The sequence below is a fragment of the Pectinophora gossypiella genome, chromosome 7 (genome assembly GCF_024362695.1).
Source record: "Pectinophora gossypiella chromosome 7, ilPecGoss1.1, whole genome shotgun sequence".
Classification (NCBI taxonomy): Eukaryota; Metazoa; Arthropoda; class Insecta; order Lepidoptera; family Gelechiidae; genus Pectinophora; species Pectinophora gossypiella.
In genome coordinates, this window is record NC_065410.1 from 16,725,845 (window position 1) to 16,738,421 (window position 12,577).

At 40.4% G+C, this 12,577-nt stretch overlaps 1 protein-coding gene across 1 annotated transcript; it reads right to left on the reverse strand.

Annotated features, from left to right (window-relative positions):
* Window positions 1-6,546: 6,546 nt before the first annotated feature.
* On the reverse strand, window positions 6,547-8,640 carry LOC126368328 (uncharacterized). The gene has a single exon (XM_050012238.1). It carries the CDS (start codon window positions 8,638-8,640, stop codon window positions 6,547-6,549), a length of 2,094 nt encoding a protein of 697 aa, XP_049868195.1.
* Window positions 8,641-12,577: the final 3,937 nt, after the last annotated feature.

Sequence of the window (12,577 nt, forward strand, 5' to 3'; positions counted from 1 at the left end):
TGGAGTACTTGGGTCGAAGCTCAGAGCCTTATAATACCTACTCAGGGGTAAGTCAAGGTAGTAATTTAGGCCCTCTAATTTTTTTATTAGTCATAAATGACTTACCGGAAGTAGTCCATGATTCGGGCTGTTTATTATTTGCAGACGATTTAAAGGTATACAGGGCTATTAGTGAGGAAACGGATTGCCTAAAGTTACAGAAAGATATTGGCAGAGTGATACAGTGGAGTCTTGACAACAAATTGTATTTCAATATTAATAAATGTAATATCATCACATTCACAAGAGCTAAATCTCCACTGAATTATGACTACTCTTTGGGTACTGTCATATTGCCGCGAGTAGAGGAGATCCGTGACTTGGGCGTTACCGTATCGGCAGATCTGACTTTTAAGTCTCACATTGCCAATATTTGCAAACTTGCTTTTAGAAACTTAGGTTTTGTTCTCCGACAAACCCAAAATTTTAACAGTATAGCGGTGATTAAGGCTTTATACAACGCATTGGTACGCAATAGGCTAGAAAGTGGCTCAACTATATGGAATCCTCGTGAAGCCAAGTACATTTCAATGGTGGAGAAGATACAAAATAAATGTGCAAGAGCTCTGTACAAGAAACTGTACAACGTGTATCCTTTCTACCCCCTAATGTATCCAACACTGTTTGTCTTGGGAATGGTAGGCTACTGCAAACTAGAAGTGAGGAGGAATACCGCCTTGGTTTTATACGTCTTTAAGGTATTTAGAGGAATGATTCATAACCCTCAGATACTGGAATCGTTACACTTGAGAGTGCCCAGAGACGCGAGAGAACCAAGGCGGAGACCGCAAATGTTTCGGGTACAGCCCTCGAGAACGAACATGGGGGACTGTGCTCCTGTCACTAGGGCCTTGCGCTACATTAATGATATAGCGGAACGTAACTACGAGGTTGACTTATTTACTTGTTCGGTGGTGAAATTCACAGAACGGTCTCTAAATTATTTCAGTGGGTACTAGATGTTATGTTGTGTGTGTGTTCATACTTTGTTTTATAAAATATTTAATCGCATTTATGTATCGATATCGCATTGGGTATACCTGTAAAGATATTGTTTAAGTAAAAAATAAATAAATAAAAAAAATAAAAAAAATAGAAAACGTACTTTTTGCTGTGTGTTTTACTTGTAATGTTGATGTAGAGGTGTAGGTACTTACCAATAGTGTACATACCATACCTCGTAAAAAACTGAGACTATTATTCTACCTGACTGGTCAAATCTTCAGGTTAGGTTAGCGGACCTTGTGAAAAAACAGGATAATGCTGGGTGAATGCAGATAGTGATGATTTTTTATTCTATGCTGGAATGAAATTTTTTGTGTTTCTTTCAGTTCTATACTTTGGCGACAGAAAAATTCACTAGATAGCAATTGATTATCATGATCTGAATCACCCCTGAAAGTTTTCGTTACGATGTCACTAGCACCCTGTATTTAAGTATCAATTCCGGTGATTCACTATGATTGCATTTTTGCACTTCTATGTGTTTTCGATAACACCATACTCATAATTACCACAAATTATCCGCCATAATTATCCGTAATTAAGTAAATGACTCACCACCTGAGTGGGATATTGGTTGCAACTTTATTAACGATTATATGTATCGGATATTCGTGGTATGCCTCGAATACAATATTTAATCACTACAATAAAGTACCCGTCACTTTACGGTTTCAATGGTCTAATAACAATTTTGATATTCAAATGAGATTAATTGTATGAAAATATACCTACGTGGGATCTTTTATATACTTAGTAACAGCTTATTGTTTTAAGTTTCTCAGACGAAAATGCATTAAAAATAATTATCTAAAAGGAGACAAAAATAAATATTTGGTTGAGTTTTAGCGCTGACGTTATAATTAGTATCTAGATTCGGCCTACAGACGCTGTTTCTAAGGTTTAAAATAAAATATTGATCCTCTGTTATAAAAAGGCTTTTCATTATTGCATTATCCTGAAAAAAAAAAATAAGTATAAGTATGTAAGAATACATTTTATAATTATGACAACAAATGAGTTATAATTTTAATAATTTGCTGGGTTCAGTGACAGCACTTTTGCACTTTGATTGTACATTACGACCTCAGTGGTCCAGTGGTTGAGCGTTGGGCTCACGATCCGGAGGTCCTCGGTTCGATTCCCGGTGGGGGCATACAACAAAAAATACCTTGTGGTCCCTAGTTTGGTTAGGACATTACAGGCTGATCACCTGTTTGTCCGAAAGTAAGATGATCCGTACATCGGATGGCACGTTAACCCGTTGGTCCCGGTTACTACTTACTGATGTAAGTAGTGGTTACATGAGACATACATAGGGCCTTTGGCGGCTCAATAGTAACCCTGACACCAGGGTTGATGAGGTTGGTACTCCACCTCACAACCCACACGATAGAAGATTGTACATATGTACCCTTCAGTCACGTAACTCGCCACCCGCAACCTCCGTTGCGCAACACACAACATTCCCTAATAACGCACTGCTATTGTTATATTTTTATCAACATCAGAGGCCGTGAGACCTCCCAGAGTAACAAAAACCCTCTTACTGTGTGTGACTTATTTTCCCACTGTACGTACATTGCGTAATTACATTCATGATGTGTTTGTTTGAGGTAAATGTGCTAAATGCTCCCTATTATGTATGTAGTTAATTATTGGTCTTGATTCCTGCATACACCGCCTAATTTTATTTTAAGTTATACCCGTCATTTTCTTATCCGCCGAAAAGGAAAGGGACGGATAATTGATAGCTGTTAATTTTAGAAAGAATGAGGAAATGAAATAACCCTGGCGAATAAAATAGGTATCACGCTCATATGCAACCCGTTTGACGCATGCTGTCAACTTAATTCTGTCGAGTTATTGGCAAACATACAATTTTGGAATAGTTTTTAAATTTCTGCATAAAATTGACGTGTGTTCCATAAATTTTATGCCTGTCGATTACCCGTCCCTTTCTTTTTCAGAGGGTAAGAAAATGACAGGTATAATTTAAAATAAAATTAGATTTGGTTAAAAGTCTCTGTGCAAACGAGCCACCCCGGTAACTGGACTAGCACCAATGAGTAATTATACATTTTTTGGGGTTTGCGTGGTTATTATCATAATTAAAACACATATTACCGGGTTCTTACCGCATTATTATAAGGGATATGAGACTCCCGATATTAACAGGTGGGTGGGTGTCTCATATCCCTGATAATAACGCGGTAAAAACATGGATTATGTGTTATTATAATGACTAATTAATGTATATTTATAATTCGATAAACAAATGCCTCAGAAGGGGGCAGATAAACGCTCATACCCCATATTTTGTCTAACGTGTAGAGTTTGAGAACTTAGTGATTGTATAGTTCAGGCGTGTAGAGTTAGAAGTTTGGGTCTACATGAGATCTAATAAGTTTTTGTCATTGTGATCGATATGAACTCAATTTACATGCATATGTTACAGATTAAGAATTAAGGTCCGTGCTTCGGAGGGCACGTTAAGCAGTAGGTCATGGCTATTAGCCGTAAAATACCTCCACCAATCCGCAGTGGAGCAGCGTGGTGGAGTATGCTCCTTATCCCCTCCGGTTGATCCAGGGGCCTGTGCCCAGCAGTGGGATTATGATAAGCTGTTAATGTTTATGTTGTGTTTATATGTAGCGGCCAAGTGCTGAAAGTCATCCGAGTAAAATGTATCCTTCGAGACTGCTAAGCGGTTAATTCAAATGTCGTCACTTCCGGCGCAGGAGTCCCCACACAATGCTTGATGCAGCCACTTGTCACGAAGGTCGCCGGCCGCTGCGATGCACAATGACCAGCCTTCACGCACGCGACTCTTGCGCAACACATGAGGATCTAGCCATTGGCGCAAGACAGGTAGACAAATGTGTATGTATAGAGAAACATAATATATAGGTATTCATATATAAAACCAGCCTGTGTGACGGATAATTTATCGCCTACAATTATTTTGGAAGAGTTATCATCTAAGTATTAGTAAGCTATTCACTTTCGATCTTTATGGAATTTATTTTTTTCGTATCAACACTTGGGGGTTTGACCAAGTTGGTATCGATTTCGAGAAGAATCGAAAACATTTTTTCTTTGTCGTTTTTCGTAATCGCTTTCAACTTAGCTAAGACTCCTGTTAACATCCTTGAGAAACAGGACAAATAAAGATACCTGCAATACCTTTTGACTCCTACAAACATCAATATTATCTTTTCGAGGCTATATTGTATGACTAAAGTTTTTCATTTTAAGTAATCTTGAAATTATGCAGATCATATTATATAGGCCTCATACGTCTTTTTCAGACTATTCATGACTATCTTTGTCGCAGTCATGCATTTATTTCATGGCTGTGCAAAATTGTTTTTGATAATTGCGTGCAATCAAGTGTTTATGAACTGATTTTCTTGTAGGTAAGTATAGTAGATGACGATTGATCAGTTATTTTCTCTATTACGCCTAATCTGCAAGCGATAGTGTGACGGTGAATTATGTTTACATTAGCCCCGATTCCTGTAGACATCTCCTAATTTTATTTTAATTTATTATAGCTGTCATTTTCTTATCTACCGAAAAAAGAATTGATTGCAGCACCGGATGATTGAGCTGTTAATTTTAAAATGAATGAATTACCCGGGCGAATTAAATAGGCATCTTGCTCATATGCAACCCGTTTGACGTGTGCTGTCAACATAATTCTGTCGGGTGGTAAGCCTTTATAAAATTTTGGAGAAAAATTGATGTATGTTCCATAAATTGTATGCCTCTGGTGTGACCACGAGTCCGGAGGGCTGTCGCCTGTCGATTACCCGTCCCTTTCTTTTTCAGCGGATAATAAAATGACAGGTATAACTTAAAATAAAATTAGATTGTGTGTACTGGAATCAGCACGGTTGTAGTCAATTGAGTTTAAACATAAAATTTATCTCCTATTTAATCTTCATTGAATCTATGTTAAAGCTATAATTATAAATGGCAAAACAGACAAACATGGTTCGTTTCCGATTAGCTTCAATTTTAATCACTATGATGACCTTAGAGGCTTCATATAAACTAGTATGTACTTAATAGAGAACAGTTAGGTAATACCATTATTATGGGAGAGGTCCATATCTGTCTGTTCCAAATAGATAGATAAAGTCGTATAGGCGAGTGGGCGGCATGCTACGGCCGTGATATATCGACGAAACAATGGTAGATTTAAATACTAAATCCATTACTAGAAGGAATATTTGTCATTGTCATAACTACTTTGTTTTATTGAGAAGGTTTAGGTTACGCGTTTTTGAAGATTTGATGTTCTTCAAGGACCTACATTAGGGGGGCGGATCCACGATTTCGCCATATATTTTGTACCTACACCCAACGCACCGTTCACGATAAATTGGGTAATGTAACGTTTTTTTTTTATTGCAAAAGGCTCGCCTCCTATTATCATCATCTCCCTAGCGTTATCCCGTTTCTTACAGGGTCCGCTTAACTAACCTGAAGATTTGACAGGCCCGGTTTTTTACAGAAGCGACAGCCTGTCTGACCTTCCAACCCGCGCAGGGAAAACTAGCTCATTACAGGTTAGTTCACATACCTCGGAAAATGCATTTCTCGGGTGTGTGGGTTTCCTCACGATGTTTTCCTTCACCGCTGAGCACGTGATAATCATTTATGATTTATTGATTGTGATTCGAAAACAAATTCGACAATCATTGGTTTAGGCCTGTGTTGGATTCGAACCTGCGACCTGAAAGTGAGAGGCAAGCGTTCTACCAACTATATAGTACCAACTATATACTACACTACAGTATACATCTCTGCCTACCCCGGATACAGGCGTGGTGTTATTATGAAAATGTAGGTTTTGGTTTTATTATTGTGATATTACGAGACGTGGAACTAAAGTAAGTACTTTGAGATATATGTATTTATAAGTACCTCAGCTATACCTATTGCGGGGAAGCTATTGAGGGCAAGCCTGTACCCAGCAGTGGGACGTATAAAGGCTGTTTATGATAATATGATTATGATATGAAGCTATACCTAAAAAGTGACCTGCTTACTTAAAAACTAATTTGATTATATTTAATATCGAATGTACCTAGTAGGAACATAAATATTAAAAAATTACTTATTACACCCCTAAATAGGTCACCACCACACCAAGGGTGTAAACGGATTAGGTTACTTACTCTGTCTACCCCGAAGTAATGGGTTTGTGTAGGTACGGGTAGTATCAAAAATAAATTACATTTTATTAAGAGGATACAAAAGGTTTGTTATGCATGTCCGTCTACCCCAAAAGTACCTATATGGCGTGAATACGAAAGGTGTCATTGATCTTGGTAGTTTTATGTCTAGGATTGAAATTAAACACAAGATTAGACACCCTCCCTCCGTCGTTTATACAAAACCACTTACAAAAATATTTACAATACTGAGTATTCTATTGGTAAAAAATATCACTGGCAATAAGTAATTATAAACTCTATGGAAATTTGAAATACCTCAATGCCTCTGCATCGCTCGCTTGGCTTCGTCCATGGAGCCTTCTTCTCCGAGGATCTGGACGTTCCTCACTTGTTTCCTCGGAGGAGCGGCCGTGGTGAGCTCTGTAGGAGGTGCCGGAGAGGGCATGAAGTCAGGACTGATCGCCAACATCAACATTTTCAACAGCAAAGCCTCCCTGATCTCAGCTGGTAAGTACTCTTGAGTCTCGTCAACACGGTTCGAAGACGCGCTCGCCGTGTCGTAAGGTCTGGTGTACAGTCTTCTCCTCGGCACGTACCTTTGACTCTCATACTGCGGAGGATCGTAATTTGACACCTGATTTTGCTGATACATGTCTTGTTGTCTGTACTGCTGCTGATCATATCTATAGTCATACCGCTCATCGTCAGGATATTGTCGGTTCTGGTATCTATTGTAGTCGTATTGCGGCTCAGCCTTGAAGAGTGGTAGAGGCTGGTACGGGGGTCCAGGGGCAACGATCTGGTCCATTAGCGCTTGCAGGCGATTCTGCCGTAGAATCAGAATCTGAAGCAAGCGTTTCAGGTCTCTAGTACTGACTGGGGCTGATATCGAGTTCATCTCTTCAATAGGATCGTAACGTGGTTGGGGCTGTAATATCAACGGAGGCGGCTGACTTGGTACCGGTCTGTACGCGTTCACAAACCTCTGATATCCCTGAATAGGCACTCCTCTTTCGTCAACTGCTATTGGGATAATCCGTGTCACTTGCCTGGCGTCATAAGGTGATGCCGTAGCTGCTTCAGGAGCCGATGCTTTAGTCTGCGGAGGAGAGTTAACTTCCTTCACGTACTGCGGCTCCAGTATCTTGTTCTGGTATTCGTATTGGAGAAAGGGCCGCTGGTTTCCAATAGGCACTGGAGCACCAGGGTTGTCTCTCAAGTATTCTGTGGTGCGGAAGTGAACGGCAGATTGCGGCCTTCGATAAATCGGTTGCTGATACAGTCGGTCGTCGGGTATTCTCGTTGGTATTTGTATAACTGGCACTGGATTAGAAGTCACAACATTCTCCCTATCAAACACTCGGCCCGTACTCGCTTCAATGGTGGTCTCTTGTTCCTGAACTGGTACTTCCTGGTATTGCTGGTGTATCTTCTGTCGCGCCGCTACTAGAGAATGTATCGGCACCAATCTCGGTCTCGGGGTGGTCGTCGTAAATAACGGACGCACAGTTCCGAGAGAGAGATGACTTCCGTAAACGTCAGTGGAGTCATCGCCAGCTGATTGCTGTAGGCTGATCATGTGCGGGTTGGGACTTGTTCCAGTCAGTTCGCGACGAATTGTATTCGCTTTCCCAGGGTCGTTCTCTGGCTCCTCGGTGACGTGTTCGTAAACCGGTTTGACAGTTTGAGGAAGTTTAGTCGTTGTCTGTCGAGTGATCAAGTCATCCTTCACAGTCACTGATATCGGCTTCTGCATCTGAGTCCGGGTTCTTACTCCACTCTCCTCAATCTTCGGTTTGTAAAGATTCAAGATATTGCTGGTGGATTCCTCTGCCTGTTGCTTTTCAGTGGTCATCTCAGTGGATGTCGTGGGTTTCGTAGAAGTTGTACTCATTCTCCTTCTCGGTATCGGCTGCACGACAGTTCCTCTGGTGGTGTAACTGCTGCCACTCCTAGTTGGATACACCACAGTCCCTAAAGGTCTTCTGGTTGTAGATGACACAGTTTTGTTCACTCGCACCACCATCATCGGCGTACTAGGAGTCGTCGAAGTTGTAGTGGTAGACACTGGCACTGGCGTGGCGTCACTCGAAGAAGAATAAGTCACTCGTTTAATTTCACCATCCTTGTCAACGTACCCAAACGTGCCCTTCACATTGCCCAAAACATCCCGACTTTCGATCTTGAAAGTTCCATCGTCAGCTTCGTAGCCGATAGTATAGGAGCCATCCTCGTTGAGCCGGCGGATCTGTTTCACTATTTCCACTTTAGAAGGATCGGCGGTCTCGCTTGCCTTCAGGATTTCCTTTGTGGTGGAGGAGTCAGAGGGAGGCGGCGGCGTGGTGGCATCGTGGGTAGCGTTGTGCGCGGCGGAGAGAACAAGGCACGCGGAGAACACGAGCAGCAGCATGGCTAGGCGCGCGGCGACATGCTTGCGGACGGAGGCGGCGCGCACGACGCTCCCCTATATAAAATATCGTGCGCCCCACCGGCCGCCGCCGCCGCGCGTGCGAACAACTTGCGCAAACTCTACCATTGTTGTCATTTCATTATCTGAAACGGAAAATCTTTTTTCTTCACATATACTTATGCCGTAAGATCCCAATTGTTTAATTGTCCGAGCCGTTTTGTAAATCTATGAGCATGTGGACACTTTTTAGGGTATTTTAACACCATATTTCGGCTGCTAAGGTCGCGCCTGGATGAAATATAAGAATTGTGAGTTTTAATTGTTCGATTGTTTCTAAAATATTGTTGGTTAACGAGCGTAGGGGCGGCGTGTTTCTGCGGCGGTTCCCACGGACTAGTCAATGTCATGTTAATTGCACAGTGGCTGGTTTTTGGGTCGGGCTTCTTGATGGACCAGCTATTGTGCTTTTGGGGATTTTAATTTTGCAACGTTATTACAGTTAAAGGCTTTAATTTTCTCATTCGCGTCTCGGCGAGGTGTCGCAAGATTTCTGGTATTTAAATGGTTAAATTGTTTTTGACTATACAAGACTGTTTGGAATTAGCCATGTTTAGGCTCCCATGGCGTATGCTGTGTAGGGTAAGAGGTTTTAAATGGGCACCGCGATCATTACGGCGTGGGAAGCTAGGCCTACCATTCTAGTCACTACTGCAAGTACTACCCCTGTCATTGTGTATTGAACAAAGGAAGCATTGTTATATTTTGTGTAAATCACTGGAAAATAATTCCTAACGCACTTTTAATGGTCGACCTGCTTTCTGCAAATGAATAAGTAATAACATGAAATAACATTGTACTGTATATTTATAAAAAAACTGTCTCGATATACTTACTTGTCCTAGAATTATTATCTTTCGATATTTAAATGTTATGTATACCATAGTACAATTTATAACAAATTATATAAAATCTTATATAAACTTATTTTCTCAATAAAATTTTTAAACAGTAAGTAATACGTAAATATTGATTGGATGTAGGTTGCAATAATTACTTTTTAAAAGTGGAATTTTGTGACTACTGCTAGACACTCCCCTCAATCAATCGAAGGGGGTATGAACCATACTCCACCACACTGCTCCACTGCGGGTTGGTGGAGCAACGTGGCGTGTGGTTAATCTAAATAATAATTAAATATTCTCCTAAATCACAAAAACTACTTTGTGATCCCTAGTTTGGTTAGGACATTACAGGCTGATCACCTGATTGTCTAAAAGTAAGACGATCCGTGCTTCGGAAGGCACGTTAAGTCGTTGGTCCCGGCTACTATTTACGTGAGTAATCGTTACATGAGCCATGTCAGGGGCCTTTGGCGGCTCAATAATAACCCTGACACCAGGGTTGATGAGGTTGGTATTCCACCTCACAACCCACACGATAAGAAGAGAAAATTCTCGTAAAAGCTTTTAATGAATAATAAACGTTATCCTCAGGATTGCATTGCGATAGGTTTTTTATGTACTTACGCCTAATGAATTTCTTATAATCCTTTATACCTAACTTATTAAAAAAAAATCCCTTATCACCATAAGGTTCATCATATCCAGCTTACGACATCGTATCAACAGTGGCTGCAAGTCGTCTTTGATTACTTGTGGCTCTGCCCACCCCATTAGGGATTACGGGCGTGAGTTTATGTATGTATGTATTAAAAAAAATTATACACTTCTCAGCATAAAAAAAAACGTTCAAACCCCACAAAATTATGTTTCGTAATAAATATCAATAAAATATAATTTAAATATGGAATAAAAAATAAACAAATTTTAAAATTAAACTCTTATTTTATTGAAAACTCGGAAGTGATTCGGTTTTTTGATGAGTTTTAGGTCATATTTTGCAACGGAAGTAAATTTTTTTTTAATTAATTATATTAAGTGTAATATGGCTTTTCAGATATCACGACTATCCGGCAAGCTTGCTTGTCCTACTCTTTCCATTTACCTCAGCTATCATATAACAGTATCATTATTCCTCTAGTTATTAAACAACTTGTAATGTATACTTACATTGATTTAAAAGATGTGTTGCTGTTGCTGTTGCAGTTTCTTGTCATTTCAGCCTCAGCCATAATGACGTAGATTCGAAATGACGTATTCAAAAATGTCAAAGTGACCTTCAACAAGCTTATCTATGATAATTACGTTGAATAAATGATTCTGATTTCAGATTACATTCATCTTATACCTGCAGTGACATAAAAAAAAAATTCAAAATTCAAAATTGTTACATTGACCTTCAACAAGTTTATCCATGATATCATCATCTCCCTAGCATTATTCCGTTCCTCACAGGGTCCGCTAATCTAACCTGAAGATTTGACAGGTCCGGTTTTTAACAGAAGCGACTGCCTGTCTGACCTTCAAACCCGCGAAGGGAAAACCAGCCCAATACAGGTTAGGTCATATACCTCCGAAAATGCATTTCTCGGGAATGTGGGTGGTGTAGGTGTGTGAGAAGTTTATCCATGATAATTACGTTGAATAAATGGTTCTGATTTCTGATTTCTGATTTCACAAGTAAGTAGATACTTACGAGAATTCTTCCCAAATGAAAGTGATACTTGCACGAACCACAAGTGATAATCTCATTTATCACTCGCTACCGTGTTGCGCAAGAGATGATATCTGCATAAATATAGAGCACACTCACACGCCACTGAGATGTACTGGCACGTAGATCATAACCAGTCAAGTGCCATTCCCGAGAATGTTTCCAAAGTAGGAATATTCCCGTTGTAAAAACTCTCTAATAGTAAGGACACTGCCTGCTTTTCTTTTTCAAATTGTTCTTTCTTGTACGGTCACGAGCATTAATATGTATACACTTTGGTACCATGTCACATTAACTTTTTTGACAAATTGAACTGTAAGTCTCACTAAATGTCAAACATGTTAGTGCGACAGAGTCCTAAAGTGGGTACATTATATTGTTCATGACTTTACTCTGGCCCCATCTGCCTACCTACCTAATTTTGTATGGATGACATGGATGTGATTAAATCTATATCGATTCTGCTCTGCACCTCCCATAACCCCTACTCAGTAGTGTCCTTCGCTTTGGGGCGGTACTGAAAAGTATCGACGCCCGAAGAACGATATATACCTACGGTCCCGACGACCTAATTTACTCTAGTCATAGCGGCGACTAATCAGCTTGTGATAACAGCAGGGCTAACATGCGCCACGAGATAAAATTATTGATCGCTTCAATAAATTTTATCGAAATCGATAGTTTTTTTCCCCTAACATGCGAGCCATGTGATTTTGTTCGTATTTTGACAGTACGACATGACTTATTTGGGTTCACATATTAGCACCAATTAACAAAAAAGGCCGGTCATAGGATGGGTGACCACAAAAAAAAAAAGTTGTCATCTCGAGCTCCTCCGTGCTTCGGAAGGCACGTTAAGCCGTTGGTCCCGGCTGCATTAGCAGTCGTTAATAACCATCAATCCGCACTGGGCCCGCGTGATGGTTTAAGACCCGTTCTCCCTATCCATCCATAGGGAAGGCCCGTACCGCAGCAGTGGGGACGTTAATGGGCTGATGATGATGATTAGCACCAATAGACAAAATCACATAGATATATCATCAGAAACGATAAAATGACGTTGCGCATGTTAGCCCTACTGGACCCGGATATCGACCCCGCCGGCGGGGTCGACGATTTCCCTCATTCAGCGATTATCGCTATCGGCCATTGGTATAACCTATCGACTATCAGAGTCGATTCATTCAAATATAAACCTCTCAGACGAAGTTCTGAACCGCGCTCCCCATTTGTCCGGCCAAGTAGTCACGTCAAGTAAAGGATATCTTATGCGTCGTCGTGTTGTCTATCTGTCTATCAATGACATAATAAGATAATAATGTGT